This window comes from Zalophus californianus, chromosome 9, assembly GCF_009762305.2.
Source record: "Zalophus californianus isolate mZalCal1 chromosome 9, mZalCal1.pri.v2, whole genome shotgun sequence".
NCBI lineage: Eukaryota > Metazoa > Chordata > Mammalia > Carnivora > Otariidae > Zalophus > Zalophus californianus.
In genome coordinates this window covers 4945090-4961639 of record NC_045603.1, presented here as the reverse complement: position 1 = coordinate 4961639, position 16550 = coordinate 4945090, and the positions used below count along the sequence as shown (strand labels likewise).

Genomic DNA, 16550 nt, shown 5'->3' with positions numbered 1-16550 from the left:
ATGGGGCAGAGGGTCTGCTAGGCCCTGAGGGAGACAGTCATTCATTCATTCATTCATTCATTCATGTTCATACTCATTGTCACTGACTACGGACCAGGGAGAAGGTGAGGAGGGCTTTACTGAGCACCTGCTGTATATACCAAGTGTAAGCCATGGTCTCACTTGACACCCCAGACCCTCCTCCTCCACCTTCTGGCATGTCTCAGACCCCAGATGAGGGTGCTGGAGCTCAGGCAGTGGAGGGGACTTGCCCAGCATCACACAGTGGACTGGCGGCGTTGGGGCTGGCTCTCTGGCCCCTCACGGGCTGAGGGGACTCACCCAGACTCAGCCTTGGCCTAAGAGAAGACCCTCCCTCCTTGCCTTTTGCTCTCTGGCCTTGCCCAGAGTGGCCCCTTGTGTCATGCATGTGGTGACCCTGAGATAGACACTGAGCTTGGACATGGGGTCACACAGGAGCTGAGGTCATGTTTGGTCCTTGGAGGCGCAGATGATTGGGAGCAGAAGGCGGAGGGACTGTGGCAGGGGCTGACCACAGGGGGCCGCTGGCTTCACACCCCCTCGCTGTCCCAGGTGGAGCTCAGCCTGGTGAGTGTCGCCCCCGTTAACCTCACAGTTACACGGGGATGGCGTCGGGTGGTGACGTGGGATTGGTCCTGTGCTAAGAGAAGCTGCCGGCCAGGGGTTGGGGACAGGGCCCCGGTCGGGGCTGCCACCAGACAGCCGAAGGTGCTCTGACCCTCAGGGTCCTCACTCATCCCATCCAGGGACACCAGGACCACCTGTCAGGCTGTCGTGAGCTTCAAGTCTGTGACTGGCCTGGCGTGGCCGTGGCCCCTGAGAGCTGCTCAGGAAACGTGGCCCTCTTCGTGTCCCCGCCCCACCTTCTCTGCACCTTCCAGATCCTGCCCGAAGCCCTGGGTTCCAGGGATGCCTGCCGCTCAGCTCCTGGGGTGCTGGTCACCCCACACAACCCGCCTGCCCTCTCTCTGCTTCACTTCGCCCCCAGGCCCCCATCCCCCGTGGGGACAGCCGGTCCTGGGATGCCCGCTTTCAGCACCAGGAAGGTAGAGCGTAGCCACCCTTAAAAGGCCTTTGAGGACCAGAGCACCCTCTTCGCGGGTATGGGGGTGGTGAGTTCAGTGCTCCCCAAGTGTGCACGCATGCACGCGCGCACACACACACACAGCTCCAAGGCTGACCGAGGTGAGAGCGGGGGAGGTCAAGTGTTGGGCCGAACGTTGACAGTGCCCAAGTGTCTCCGGTCTGGACCAGGACGCCCACCCTTCTCTCGGCCCCCAGAGGTGTGCGGTGCAAGGAGCTGTCAACCTGAGTACAAAGGACGGGGTTCAGACCCTGACTTGCTGTGTCCTGTGTGGCCTTGGACAAGTCACTGGACCTCTCTGAGCCTTCCTTGCCTCGCTTGTAGAAGGGAAGCGGAATGAGCACCTGCTGCTCGGTTGACGGAGTACAGGAGGGCCGTGAAGATGCCCTCGGGAGCCGTGCTCCCTGCTCGGGGTGGGGTGGGGGGGGAGCGGAGGGTTAGAGGCCCAGCACTGCCGGTGTCTCCCTGAGAACGTGACAGATGCCTGTGGCCCTCACTCTCGCTGTGGGGAGCCTTCCACTTCTGCTTGTGTGAAATGGTGGTGGGGGCCGACAGAGCCACAGCTGAACAGGACGGGGGCCCGAGGCCCACCCCGCCCCCTCCCTGCCCCCGGCCCCCTGCTGGGACGGGGCTGACGGGGCTGTGCCCACCCTTCGCCCCGGGCTGAGCGGGTCGGCCTCCCAGCTGCACCGGTGACCCCCCCCCCCGTCAGCACTGCGTGGTCTCTGAGCCCTGCTGTCCCTCACTGTCCTGTCTCCTCCCGTCCACAGGCAGCTGCTGAAGACAGAGCTGGGGTCCTTCTTCACCGAGTACCTGCAGGTGGGTGGTCTGTGCTCTTGAGCGGGCTGGGGTTGCTTTCTGAGCTGGCCAGAAAGGACAGGGGTCACCTACTCTCCATGGGAACACGGAGCGCTAGGTTCCAAGGACTGCCACACCACCGTGACTCAGTTTCCCCGTCTAGCCAGCGTGGCCGTTGTGCAGGTTAATGATAACGATGCGGGTGAAGTCTTCGCGCTGCGCGAACCCCGGCACGTGGCAGGACGCAGGGCTGGCTTTGTTCAGGGCCGTTCACCTCCTGGAATATAGGGTGGGCTCCCAGACGTCCACGTGTACGTCACTGCACGACCCCAGCGCCCTGAGCCACACGGTGACGCCGTTGGCCTGGCGTCAGCATTGAGAGGCCGCTCTGTGCCTGCCTTTGCATTTGTCACACCTCCTCGGGCCAGCAAGCCTGAAGAGTCCACGCACACACGGAACCACAGGCCCGGGGCACACGGCCAGGAAGGAAGGGTGGGGAGCAGCAGCGGGGCTGGGCTTCGAGCAAGGGCCCACCTGGCCGGCGGAGCGGCCTCCCCTCACGCGGGGTTGGGGTTGGCGGAACTCACGTGCACGGTTTAAAGTGCACGGTTCGGGGGCCTTCAGTGTCCTGACACCGCTAATTCCTGGGTCAGTCCGCGCTTCGCTCCTTTTTTGCAACCATGTGAAATTCCACTGTCCAGAGACACCCGCTGTGTCTGTCCACCCGTGGGGGACGCTGGGACGCTTCTACCTTTTGGCTGCTGGTGGCGGTGCTGAGACCACCAGGTGTCATTCTCAGCCCAGACGCCTGGGGCAGCGTGACAGCATGACCCCCGCGCTTGGGGCGTCAAGGTTCACACGCCAGGACTTGAGGCAGGGGGCCCCTCTTGCTTGAAAGGCCTTCCTCCATCGGGGGCTGCGAAGGCGGCCACCTGCCCTACTCGGCTTGTCTCCGAGGGGCCGTCGCTCTCCTCCCAGGGCGAGCTGAGGTTCAAGCTCTACCGGGAACAGGCTGGGGGGTGGAGGGGGGCATGGGTAAGAGCCCCTGCCCCGGGCCTCGGCTGCCGGCTTGGGAGGGACTCCCGGGGGCCTTGCCGGCCCGGGCACCCCCGCAGCAGTAACGGCTTGCCTGTGTGTGCTTTTCAGAACCAGCTGCTGACGAAAGGCATGGTGATCCTGCGGGACAAGATCCGCTTCTATGAGGGTGAGTGTGGCGACCCCGCAGCTGGGACCGAGTGTGGGGACGCGCCGCATGCCGGTGTCCCTGCTGGGACGTGTGGCCCTCCCAGCCTTGCCTGTGTCCCCAGGGCTCCGGGTGGGAGGGCAGCAGGGGCAGCAAGGCCAAGATCTTACCCCAGGAAGGGACCTTAGTCGGGAGAGCATCTGCTCCCCCACCCCCACCCTGCAGCTTGCTGGGGCCCGAGAGGGCTGAGAAATCAGGGAAAAGGCCCTGCTTCCCCTCACTGCTCCTGGGGCCTTCTCGTGCCAGGGCACCCCATCTCAGCATCTTGGGAGAACCCCGGACAGGACCTTTGAGGACCTATTGTTGCCCTGATGTTCCTGAAGGAGGAGGTGGGAGCCAGGGGCTGCCCCCTGGCTGGAAGGACTTTGGGGCCTGAGCCTGGTGCTGGACCTCCTAGACGGGTTTTCTCTTTTAATGCTCCTACCCACCCATGAGGCCTTCAGGTCCCTGTGCCCATTTTGTAGCTGGGAGCAGCGTAATGATGGCAGGCGATTTGTCTGCAGCCACACTGTGAGTAGAGGGTGGGGGTGCGTTCGAGCCCGGGCCAGCCTGGCCCCAGCGCCCACGCCCTTGGCCCTTCCGGAGGCCCACGAGTTCCAGCGCCAGGGAGCAGCAGCCAAAATGTTGTCTCCTTGTAGGAGTGAATCGGCAGAGAGAAAGCTCAAATTACGGGAGGGCCCAGCTCAAACCACAGTGCCTTTGCTAAGGCCTGCTTTGTGCCAGGCCCTGTGCTGAGTTCTGGCTCCGTGAACATTGGTTGAGCGTCTCCTATGCACCAGGCCCTGGGCACTTGCTTACTCTCTGCTAGACCGTCCTGAGTGTTCTCCGGCTCCTTACTCAGGGCTCTCCCAGCAACCCTGCACAAGAGACATCACTGCAGCCACTGCACATACAGGGAAACTGAGGCACCAGGGCCACACGACACTGTGTGGCAGCCTGGTTCCACTGCCCCTTCGGTTCTTCCTTCGATCCTTCCTCTGATCCTACAAAGAAGGGGTGTTAGCCCATTTCCCAGAAGAGGACACTGAGGCCAGTGGCCTAGTGTGCTCTGGATGAACTCAGCTGCGTGTCCCCTGCTCTTTCTGTGTCTCCCGCTTCTGTCGGGGGGGAAGCTCTGAGGCAGGAGCCTGGGAAGGGCCACCAGAAGCACAGTCAAGGGGAGGGAGAGGCACAGACTGCCAGGGGTCGAGGCTAACTTCCTGGAGGAGGCGGCAACGGAGTCCAGCAGTCAGGGCGGTGAGGATCTGGCACCTGGCGGAGATGCCCTCCCACGCCCCTCTCCTTACTCGGCACATTCCAGCAGTGCCTCTGCCTCCCACCGGCTCCAGCCCAGGGGAGCTGGGAGCTTCAGAGAAGAGCAGCTTTGTGCAGCTTAGTCGAGCCCTGCCTGCAGCGGCCGTGTCTGCCAGGCCACCCAGTGGGGAGTGCCAGCCCCGTCCAGCCTCCCCAGGCCTCGGGGACAGGCACGGAGCCCCAGTCTGGGGGCCATGGGCCCTGGCCTCCAGTTCCCATCCAGCCACAGACCTCAGCCTCAGTGTCCCAATCTTAGAACCGTGGGGTTGGATGGGCTCCACCCGTGTGCTCACTCTGGGTCAGGCCCCAGCTAGCCTCGGGGGGCCTGGAGATGGAGCAGATCCAGCCCTGCCTAGCAGGGGCTGACAGTCCAGTTGGGGACACAGACGTGGACCAGACAGTGACAGTTCAGGGTGATGAACGTCAGGGTGAAAGGAAGCCCCGGGGAAGGAAGGGTTAGTTCCGTCTTGGCAGTCAGGGAGGACTCCATGGAAGCAGTGGTCCTTGAGTCAGGCCTCAGAATGTGGTCTGTCCGGGAAGACGTTCGGCCCCGTTCGGCCCCCATCAGTCCATGCCAGGGGGACAGTCGCTGATGCCACACCCTGAGGGGTGGCCTTTGGAGCCTTCCCATCCACCTCCTGCCCCGGTTTGGCTCCCAGGGCAGCTCTTCCTTGAGACTGCTCCCTGTGGCCAGCCACGTCCTCACCTGTGCCTCTGCTGGAGGGTAGTGGGTGGCCTCATGTAGGCCAGCCCCAGGACCTTGCCGCCCGTCCCTCCCTCCAGCCTCCAGCCTCCAGCCAGGCCTTGGACATCAGCTCCCAAGCACAGCGATTCCTGGAAACAGGAGGCCCGGAGGGACAGCCTTGACATGGAGTCTCCCTCCCGGACCACGCCTAAGGCTGTGGTTCCGTGGTCTCCAGGCCTGGCTTACAGGAGTGGGCTCCGGCTGCCGCCAGGATGACTCCTCAGCGGCCAGAGACCCGAGGACTCCAGGGAGGAGCTCAGGGGCTCCTGCAGGCTCCAGGCCCTGGGCTCAGCCCTCTCTTGTCCAGCAGGAATCCCAGGCTGTTACAGGCCATCCGGCCAAACTCCCCAGTGGCCTTGACACACTGGCCCGGGGGCCTGACTCCACCAGGCCGTCCTCCTGGCCAGCTCTCCTCCTCGGAGCTCCTGCTGTGGCCTTTTCCACCGCCCTGTGGTCATCACGGGGTTGAGACCCGAGCCAAGATCAGCCTGGTGCGCTCCGGTCTCCCGGGCCCTCAGCAGGACAGAAAGAGGAAGACGGACCCGCCCACCAGGGGAGAACCTGGGTTCTGCTGAGCTTCTGCCGGTGGCCATGCCCCCAGCCGACACTTCGTGAGCACTTGCTACGTGGCAGCCTTCCGCCCCGTGCGCACGAGGGTGTTCACACCCATCTTACGGAGGATCACCCTGAGGCTCTGGTTGCCGGACTCCCCGGGGGTCCTGACGCTGTCACCCCCGACAGCCCTGCCACCCACCTCGCCTGCAGCCCCAGACCACGGGCCCCAGCAGAGAACTTGGCCGGTGGGCGCGGCCGTGCTTCCTGGCCTCTCGGTCAGCGTGCAGTTCTGATGGGGCCTCGAGGCGGTGTTTTACAACATCTGCTTTCCACAGCATTTCCGCCCCGTGGGCTGGAGAGCAGCCTGCGGACGCCTGCCTGGCCCGTGCCCAGAGCCACCCCACGGCCAGCCCAGGGAACTGAGCCGCCTTTCTTCTTACCAGGGACGGTGGGGACCTGAAGGGACCTTTGTACAGGCCGAGGCCCGCGGGCGGCGGCACCCACCCATCCTGGGTTCTGCAGAGCTAGGTGTGGGCCCCCAGGGAGGGTCGGGAGCTGGCTGCCGGGCAGAGAGCCCCAGTGCCGGCCGATTGGCCACGCTCAGAGGCCACAGCACCCTGGCCGCCCGCTGGGCTGGATGGGCTTCCTGGGGACGCCCCCAGCAGGCTCCCCTCCCAGAGCCCCCGAACCTACACAGACTTGGGCCTTAATGGGCAGGGAAAGTGTGGGGCCCAGAGCCCATGGAAGTAAGAAGAGGTGAAGGCCTTTGTCCGGCTCCGTGGTTCCCATGGAAGCCTCGAGGCAGTCTCACCCGGGCAGTATAGTCTGGGACGCCGGCCAGCATGTGGCACTTCACCCTCCTCACCCAGAGACCCCGAGCACACCCAGGTTTTCCCCACCAGTCCTTAGTCTGACTTCCAGGTCGGGGGTCCCACCGAGCAGCAGAGGCCTTGGGCGACACGTCCTGGGGCCTGCTTATCCCAGACACAGCAGCTTTCATTCCAGGCAGAAGGGCTGAAGGTTCAGCACTTTGCATTTCCTGGGGGAGCCCCGACCCGGCTCGGGGACACCTCATCTGTCCTCATCCCTCAGGGGCTGCCCATCCTGAGGATGGCATGCTCCTTCTGCAGGGCTGGCAGAAATAACCCAGAGCTTGACCAAATGGCTGCTTTTCACACATCTACTTGTGTGGATTCCGCACTGAGGATGTCCATCAACCTGGCGAACCCAGCGTCCTAAATCAGCTTGGGGAGCACCTCCTCCAGGAAGCCCTCTTGGCCTGATCCTCTCCGTTTTTTCTGCTTCCCTTCCCTACCTGGGACATGCTGTTCTTGGACGTGGCCTCCCTGGCTCCCCAGATCCCACCCCAGGCAGCCCAGGGTGGCAGGGACCAGGGCCCTGGAGGAAAAGGACCTGAACCTCTCAGAGGCTCTGTTTCTCGGTCTGCCCACTGAGGTCACCCCTTCAATGGGACGATGATTGTGCTTATAGTTGCCATTCAGGGTCCTGCTTCCCTGTCCTGGGATGGGTCTGGGGATCTTGGAGGCTCCACTGGGTCCCCAGTGCCCAGTGAAGGTGCTCTGCAAACGCCTGCAGGGGTGGACAGGTTCCCCGCCTGCTGGTGGCCGGGGGGGGCTGTCACGACGGGAATTGGAGGAGACGGGCGTGTGCGGCAACTGCCCTCAGGCACGGGGGGCGTTCCTGTGCGGGTCTGGTGTGGGATGAAGGAGTGGGAACCAGCAGCCAGTGCTTACGAGCTCGTCCTCTGCCCTGGACCCCGTCTCCGCTCGTTTCAGCCCCGCAGCCCTGGGAGGTCGGCCCTCGCACTGTCCTGTTTTATTAGTGGCGGAGCTGAGGCACAGGGAGACTACACCATGGACCCCCGACCACAGAGCTGCTAAGTGCTGCGTGCTATCAACCTGGGGTCAGGGGGGCGCCTCCAGGGCCCGGAGCCCAGCCCTCAGCTCCCATGTCTTCCTGCAGACGGGAGAGAGGACTCCGGCCTGGGGGCTGGTGAGCAGTGATGGCTGTCTGTGCCCACAGGACAGAAGCTGCTGGACTCACTGGCGGAGACGTGGGACTTTTTCTTCAGTGACGTGCTGCCCACACTGCAGGCCATTTTCTACCCGGTGCAGGTGAACGGCCCCTGCAGCCGTGGGACTCCTGGGGCCCAGGCGACCGCCCGTCCCAGCCTTGCTGCACGCTGCCCCCGCCCTGGGGATAGGCTCGTCCCCGGACCTCTCAGAACCGCTTTCCCACCCACAATTTGAAACTAAGGACAGTTCCCTCCTACAGGCCCTATAAAGCCCTGGGCAGCACATAGTAGGCCCTGCCCAGCACACACGGGCTCGGTTTGTGACAGTAACCCTTTCCTTGCCTGAGGAAGCTGACTGGGGCCTCTCCTTGGGACAGGGGTCATCCAGGGAGGAGGACGGGGCGGAAGGGGGCCCGATGGTCTGTGTGTGAGGCCATATACCCGGGATCTGGTCCCAGATCGTCTGATGTGGAGGGAAGCGGGGGTTTCGCGTGACGGCAGCGGGGCGGGGCGTGGCCTTCTGTGTCTGCAGGGCAAGGAGCCGTCCGTGCGCCAGCTGGCCCTGCTGCACTTCCGGAACGCCATCACCCTGAGCGTGAAGCTGGAGGATGCGCTGGCCCGCACCCACGCCCGCGTGCCCCCTGCCATCGTGCAGATGCTGCTGGTGCTGCAGGTGCGTGGGGCCCCGAGGGGGCCACTGCGCACTCCTGTGGCAGGAGCATCCCTGGTCACAAGGCTGGGCTCCCCAGAGGCAGAGCCTGAGGCGAGGATCTGGTTCCATGTGACTTGTCGATGGAGAGACTCTCAGGAGAAACCCGGAAGGAGAGAGGGAAGCAGAACAAGCCCAGAAGGTGTTGGGGGAAGATGGGATTTAACGAGAAGTGGGCCTCAGCCTCATCCCATGGGGAGCCCAGGAGTGTGAAGGGGCCCAGAGTTGTCCCTCGTGGGCAGGGGCTGTTGGTCACCCCCCGCAATGGTTCCAGATGTCTCTGGTGCGGATGGCTCTTACCGGCCAGAGCAGCTTTGGGAAGGGGGCAGCCGCAAGCTGGGGATGAGTGGCCTGCCCAAGACAGCGGGGGATCTGATGGGCCACCAACAGCCTTTACCGCAAACAGGGCCTTTTGCAAACTACTGCATCCCGTCACCGCCCCATTTACGGGTGGGAAATGAGCCCTCGTCTGCCCAGAGCTAACGAGGCCGGGGCTCACCCACATCTGACCGCCCCGAGGTCCTGTTCATTGTTCTGCATCCCCCCATGCACGTGGGTATCCTAAATTAGGGTCTGCGAGTTTGGTCCTAGGGTCCAGGGCAGCCAGTGAATATCCCCGGAGCAAGGAAGGGCCTGATGAATGTGGAGGTCTGAGGGTCGAGGGACTGCACTGGGCATGAGCTGGTGGTCGTCCTGGCAGCCAAGCAGGGTGCCGGGCCTGCTGCTGGGATTTGGAAGGATTTTAGCTAGACCTGGCTGGGTTGAAGCAGGGGACCTCGAAGGACTTTGTGTCTCTCAGCCTCTTTCCTCACCTCTGTGACGGATTGAAACTTCTGCCTGCAGGGCAGGTTCAAGGACAGTGGGGAGAAATGACGTAAAGCCTTCTGTGTGCTTCTGGGAGCCCACAGTGGCCGGACTGGGATTTAGAGCCAAGGAGGCCCCACTGTGATCCCATGAAAGCCCTGAGGTGGGTGGCCAGACTGGGGCGGTGCTGCCCCCTGGTGGCCTCTCTGCCTCACGCAGCTTCCTCCGCTTGGCCCCTGTGCCCCCAAGACTTGCCCTCCTGCCCCTCTGCTGTAGCCCCACTCCCCACCTGGCCGGCACTTTGAGTGAGCTTGTCCCCACTGTTTTCGAGTCCCAGGTGGATCTGAAGTCACAGCTGCTGGTTAGCATGTGCCGAGGGCCTACCGTGTACCCCGTGCTTCGCGGGCAGAGTGACCATTCCTCTCCCAGGGAAGCTGGGGGAGCAGCTGTGCCTCTGAGTGTTCACCAGTAATGCAGCCTCTGGGCCCCCATTCTCTCACTGTGCAGCGGGGAGCAGAGACAGACATCCTTTACAAGTCTGGGGAATGAAACAACGTGAAGGTCACGAACGCCCTGCTGAGCGGAAGCACCTTGCTCATCTGTTGCGCTGTTGCTGGGGGTGGAGGTAGTTCCAGGGAATGTGGGGTTTTCGTTCCTGACGTTAGGAATTAGTGTCGTCTCTTTGGTAGTCACCCTGGCTGGAGGCTTAGTGATGTTACTGGGCTTTTCAAGGAGCCGGCTTTTGGTTGCATCGATTTTTCTCTAAGGATTTCCTGTTTCAGTCTCATTGAGTTCTGCTCTTATTATTTCTCTTGTGCTTTCTTTGGACTTCGTTCTCTCTTCTTTTTCTAGTTTCCTGAGGTAGAAGCTTAGGTTATTGACTTGCGGGCTTTCCCTTTACTAATATATCCGTTCGATGCTACAGTTTCCCTCAAAGCACTGCTTCAGTGCATCCCATCGATGTGGATCTGTTTTCGTTTTCATTTCTTCAAAACATTTTAAGATATTTGTTAAGATTTCCTCTTCGGGGGCACCTGGGTGGCTCAGTTGGTTAAGTCTGCCTTCGGCTCAGGTCATGATCTCAGGGTCCTGGGGTTGAGCCCCGCGTCGGGCTCCCTGCTCAGCGGGGAGTCTGCTTGTCCCTCTGCCTCTGTCCTGCTGCTCACCCTGCTTATGCTCTCTCTTTCTGTCAAGTAAATAAATAAAATCCTTAAAAAAAAAATAGAAAAAAGATTTCCTCTTTGATCCACGGGTTATTTAGAAGTGAGTTGTTTGCTCTCCACATATTTGGGGATCTCCCAGTTACCTTCCTGTTCCCAATTCCTGGTTTCACGCCGCTGTGGCCTGAGAGCAGGCGCTGTATGATTTCTGTCCTTTCCAATCTGTGAAGGTGCGTTTTATGGCCCAGAACATGGTCTGACTTGGCAGGCGCGCCCCGTGAGCTGCGGAACGTGTGTTCCGCTGTCGTGGGGGGAGGCAGTCTGATGGCGATTAGGTCCCGTCGGTTGATGGTAGTGGTAAAGCGCGGTGTGTCCTTCCCGGTTTTCTGCCTGCTGGTCTGTCTCCCCTAGTGGATTAACGATCTCTCCCAAGCTTCTAGTGGTTTTGCCTCCCGTGGTCTGGTGCTCTGTTTTTAGGTGCCGGCATGTTAGGGGTTGTTACGTCCTCCCAGAGGATAGACCTCTGTATTGTTACATAGTGACCTTTTTGGCCCCCTATGGCTAAAGTCCGCCCCGTCTGAAATTAACCTTGAAATTAACCTAGCTGCTCCAGCTTTCCTGTGACTGGCGTCAGCATGGCATAGCTCTCTCAACCCTTTGCATTGATTGATTGATTGATTGGAGGGAGGGAGGGAGGGGCAAAGGGAGAGAGAGAATTCTAAGCCGACTCCGTACGCCGGGAGCCCGAGGTGGGGCTCGATCCCACGACCCTGAGATCATGACCTGAGCCGAAATCAGGAGTCGGCCCCTTAACTGACTACGCCACCCAGGCACCCCTCAACCCTTTGCTTTTAGTCTGTGTGTGTTTTTCCAGTTGAAGTGGGTTTCTCGTGGGCGGCGTTGCCGGGGGCTCTGGCGCTGTCCAGAGCTGTCATGTAACGTTCTAAGAGTATCTTGTGCTGTGAGCAGCTGGCGGCCCCTCGAGGAGGAATGTCTTCCCGTTTCTTCGTGCTCACTAAGGGCCTACTGTGTGCCAGGCCTCTGCTGGGGGTGCTGGGGGCACAGAGCTTGCCCCCCCCGCCGTCAGCCAGACCAAGGCTGTCCTGTGGGCGGCTGCCTTCCTCAGGCTTTGGCTCTAATGGAACCAGAAGAGGTAGAGATCTCCTCAGAGCTCTGGACGAGGGGCGTCAGGGAGGAGAAGGTGGGCAGGGCCTGGCTGGCCCTGGGGGGCAGCCTTTTCTGCCTGTAGCACTCCATGGGATGAGGAGTGAGGGCAGGGGTCCCCAGGGGAGGCCTTCAGTGGTGACAGTCGAGCTCAGCCTGGCTGGGCCAGGGCGGCAAGGAACAGGCTATCTAGTGACCACCTGCCTCCCTCCCTCTCTTGCAGGGGGTGCACGAGTCCCGGGGCGTGACCAAGGACTACTTGCGCCTGGAGACGCTGATCCAGAAGGTGGTGTCGCCCTACCTCGGCACCTACGGCCTCTACTCCGGCGAGGGCCCCTTCACACATTCCTGCATCCTGGGTAGGGCTTGACCGGGTCTTGAGCGGGGAGCTGGGTAACCTCAGGCCCCATCCACCTCTGCCCAGGGTCCAGGCCTCCCAGTGAATAGATGGCCACAACCAGATCCCACTGGGGATTTGCTTTTCGGTCATGCATGAGACTGTCCTGAGCATCCCCCAGCCCTGCTGTGTGCTGGGCCCAGGGCACGCGGGGCCCAGGGTCCCTCCTTCAAGAAGTGAAGGGGACCTGTCAGGCTGACACCGTATATGGTGATGTGATGACTTCCCCGAGAGCCCCGCAGAGGCTGCTGTGTTCCTGGTGAGGTCCCATCTGTGTTCAGTCCTGAAAGGCGGGAGGTGGCCAGCGGAGGGCACAGCACATGCAAAAGCCCGGAGCCCAAGAAACCTAGCTTGTGTGGGGACTCACAGGGGAGGGGAAGGGGGAGGTGGGCGTCCTGGGGCTGCCTGGCCTGCCTGGCAGAAGCCCGCCACGTTGCTTCTTTAACAGACAGCCCATTGGTTCATTCGCCTCTGTAAACCGAGCACCTGCTGTGTGCCTGCCCCCGTTCTTGGCCGTGGGGGATCAGCAGAGACCAAGGCCCACCCGCATGGGCTCTCAGGGCCAGGGAAGGCAGACCAATGTAAACAATCCCCAGATGAGTCTCCACGGGGACCCATACCCAGGTGATATGAGGGCCATGTGGGGGAAGTCCAGACTGGAAGTGACAGGTGAGCTGAAGGAGGAGGAACCAGGCCTGGGGAGAGGTGCACAAAGACCATCCTGGACTGGGGGGGCCCAGAGGCACAAGGGCCACTTGGGAGTGCCCACCTACCTGCTGGTGTAAAGCCCAGCTACCAGGCAGGCCCCAGCAGCTGGAGGAGAGCCCCTGCTTCCCCCCCGCCCCGACTCCGTGTGTCTCTGGACTCCAGGCCTCTGCTTGCCGGAGAGGGGGGGTGCTCTGTCTCTTGCCCTGGAAAGGCCCCTGAGCTGCTCACCGGGCTCAGCCCTGCCACATGGTGGTCACTCGGTGGAACTGCAGGGCCCTGAGTGGGAGCCTGAGATCAGCCCGAAGCCATCCTCTTCTGCCCCCCGCGCCCCCCCCCCCCGCCCCCGGGCACCCGCCACACTCCGAATAAAACCCCAGCCCTGACCACCTCACGTGAAAAGACCCTGTGTCATCCTGCCCCCGCCCTGACACTTAACCACCACCTGACCTGTGGTCCACCTACACGGGTTCGCCCTCTCCACGCACACTGGGACTCCAGGAAGTGCCGCGGGTGGTTTAACTTTCCATAGGTGGGGAAACTGAGGCACGTGCGCATTTGAACCAAGCAGCTGATTGAGCCTCCCCCTCCCCCAGCTCCTGACCATCCAGAGTGAGGCTGGGACGGAGGAAGGAAGGAAGAAGACACACAGGGACAGACCCAATGTCAGAGCCCTCTTCCTCACGTGCAGGGGCATGAGGGGGCTGGGCTGAGGATCTGCACCAATCGGGCTTTTCCCCGTGGCCGCCCTTTGTGCGGAGCTAAGCACACAGTGGCTGCCGGCTAGCCTCTGGCCTCAGGAAGGGCCTGGACCACACAGGTGCCTGGGTTTGCCAAGTGGCCCCCTCCCCCCTGGTGGCCCCTGGCCCCCCGTGCCCGACACCTTGTCTGTCTGTCTCTGCAGAGAAGCACTTCCTGCGCCGCTCCCGCTCGGGGGACGTCCTGGCCAAGAACCCGGTGGTGCGCTCCAAGAGCTACAACACCCCACTGCTGAACCCCGTGGCAGAGCACGAGGCCGAGGGAGCAGCACCCGGCGGCCCCGGCATCCGCAGGCACTCGGTCTCGGAGATGACATCCTGTCCCGAGCCCCAGGGCTTCTCCGACACACCTGGCCAGGCTCCCCCTGGGGCCTTCAGACCGTCTGCGGGCCCACAGTCGGGGCTATGCCCCAGCAGACTCTATCCCCCCACCCAGCCCCCCGAGCCTGGCCCAGGTGCTGCCCGCCCCTCCCCACCCTCTTCCAGTCCAGAGAACCTGGTGGACCAGATCTTGGAGTCCGTGGACTCAGATTCGGAAGGGATCTTCATTGACTTTGGCCGGGCCCGGGGCTCAGGCACATCGGAGTTTGAGGGGGCCGGGGGTCGGCAGAGCATCGTGTGACAGCCTCGAGTTTCTACTGACCGTGTGTGTGCCTGTGGGGTGCGTGTGTGCAAGAGTTTTTTTACTCTGTCCCGTGTGGTCGGCTGTGGGCCCTGGCCACCTTGCCGTTCCTGAGTCTTGGAGGGAAAAAGTGTCACCACCCGAGCCCCCGGCCCTGCTCCGTTCTGGGTGTTGGCCACTCCACCGCCCCGCGCGGGTCACCAGGCGCACCGGTCAGCCCTGTGGGCACCGAACAGACCTGGCCACCCACCCGCGGCCTGCCACAGCCCGTCAGCGTCCACACCCACGGAGACTGAATCCTGTGGCTCAGCCAGGCCTCCGGAACGATCCCCAGGGCGATGGGGGTCGGTAGCACATCCGCCTTCCCCCTTCCCACTCACCTCAGGCCATGGCGTGACCTCCTGTCTGACCCTGTTCCAGGCCCTCCTTGCAGCCTGTCCTCACTCTGCCCAGGGCAGCTGGGGGGCGGGAAAGGGATGGAATAAAGCTGTCTGCCCCGATCCCGAGCTTGTGTCTGCGACGCCAGGCCCCAGACATCCTTCCCTAGTGCTCACCCTCGGGTTGCCCCTCGCCTCGCTGGGGTCTCTCCCCCCCCCGCTCCCAGGGCGGGCAGGCTCCTAGCGTCTGGTTTCTCTGTCCTGTCCTGACGGTGGGGCCCAGGGGCCCCAGAACGAAGAGCTGGAAAGCTGAGTAGCCTCTCAGGAGTGGCTGGGACCATGGCGGGTAAGGGGCTCGCTCAAAGGGTCAGGGGTCAGCGTGGCCAGCAGGGGTGAAGGGCATGTGAGGTTCCTCCTGGGCTGGGTGGGGGATGTTTTTTACACCGGGTTGGAAGCCAACCCTCTGACCCCATTCCGAGTGCTCACTTCGCCTGGAGTTAATTTTCTGTTGGAGGTGGGGAGGGAGTGCCCAGGGAGCAGGCCTGACGGAAGGGGGCTGGGGAGTTCTGTGAGTCAGGTGGTCAGGGAGGGAAGGCTGATGCCTCACCTGCTGCCAAATCACAGGGACCACCAGCCCATGGGGATGGGCGGGAGGAGCCGCCTGCATGCACGAGCTTCTGTCCACTAGGATTCAGTTCACGACGCACGCGTGCGGTGAGGGGCCAGAACCGCACGGAGCTCGGTCTTGTCATTTGTGAGATGGGAGTGTACTGACCTAACGAGCTCCGTGGCCACCCAGCCCTTGGAGGGTGCTCCAGGAACAGGCGGGGGGCCCCAGGTAGGGTGCAGGCTAGGCAGCTGGGAGAACAAGAGTGAGTGACCCCAGCCTCCGGGGAACCGGGCCTGGGGGCTGGGAATTGGGCCAGAAGCTTGTCCCTGGCCTGAGAACCAAGGAGAGCGGCCGTTCGGCTGAGCTGAGGGGGCTGAGATCCCTGAACGACTCTCCGTGGCTCCCAGCTTCTTCATGGAAGCTGGGATAAGCCCGAGACCAGCTAACGTTGGGGTGGGGAGTTGGGGGGGGGGACCACTACCAGCAGGATCCCCTCAAGGCAGACGGGCCAGGCAAAGGGCAGAAATGGCAGGGACCTGTCTGGGCTCTGCCCTCACCGGGGTGCTGAGCCCTCTGTTATGTCCCCACGTCCTAGTGTGAAGGGCTCAATTGTGGAGATCTGAGCATCCCAGGCCTCTGGGGACTCCGGTGCCTTTGTGGGGACCCCTGAGCTCCCTGCCCTGAGCTGAGGGAGGCCCCATATGCCAGCCAGTGGGGCCTCACCTGTGATGGGGAGGCTGAAGCCCCAGGAGGGCGAGTGCTGAGCCTGGGTCCTGAAGAAGCCAAGGGGCTCCTTCCGCTGGGGCTGCCCCCCACCCCCTTAAAGGAGCAGCTCCTCGTCTGCTGGGCTGGGAGCAGGTCTCTGTGTTATATCCAGCCTTGTTCAAAAAACTTTATGGTAATCTACATCAAAACATCTTGTTATAAGTTGGCAAATTACATCCGAAAAATCAGGACCAGGGATTTCATAAATTAGGATAAAGGACCTGCTGCCATAGGTCCCTCCCTAACCCACAGAACCTTTCACACACAGATTTGTGGGCCATGGCCACCGGTGTCCCCTCCAAGAACCAAACTCCCTACAATGAAGGTCACATCCCTGATCAGGTCTCGCTTTGGCCACCAGGGAGCTCAGGCCGAGCCCCGAGCTGGCTGTGGCCAGTGTAGGCCTGTGGCTCTGAGTCTGCGCCAGTGGCCCGCCGTCCTCCCAACCCACCCCATCCCCCGCCTCCAGTCCCTCCACCTGTTCCCTCGAAGGGACTTGTCCCTGAAATCTCAGGGGTGGAAACGGGTGGTGGGACCAGAACCTTCTGCAGGCCTTCCAGTTGAGGAGAAGCCCGTGTGTATGCAACCCCATGGCCTGGAAGAGAGCTGAGCGCAAGAGGGGCCGCTGGGGCTTTAGCTTCGTGAGCTCCTGGGAGACCTGCTCAGACAGAGGAGTCTGTGATCGGTCTGTCCCCCACGAGGCTG

The 16550-nt window shown here is 62.4% G+C and overlaps 1 protein-coding gene across 4 annotated transcripts in view; it reads left to right on the top strand.

Moving 5' to 3' along the window:
* Window positions 1–14612, top strand: part of PRR5 (proline rich 5) — a 51376-nt gene extending 36764 nt beyond the window's left edge. For 3 of the 4 annotated variants that reach the window (XM_027595001.2, XM_027594999.2, XM_027594998.2), the window contains 6 exons: window positions 1876–1924; window positions 3050–3107; window positions 7783–7874; window positions 8307–8447; window positions 11835–11970; window positions 13618–14612. In XM_027595001.2, the coding sequence (XP_027450802.1) occupies window positions 1876–1924; window positions 3050–3107; window positions 7783–7874; window positions 8307–8447; window positions 11835–11970; window positions 13618–14093 (952 nt within the window). In that variant the 3' untranslated portion in view covers window positions 14094–14612. Of the gene's footprint in view, window positions 1–1875; window positions 1925–3049; window positions 3108–7782; window positions 7875–8306; window positions 8448–11834; window positions 11971–13309; window positions 13534–13617 lie in introns of all 4 variants that reach the window. The other variant, XR_004819327.1, reaches the window with a different exon arrangement.
* Window positions 14613–16550: the final 1938 nt, after the last annotated feature.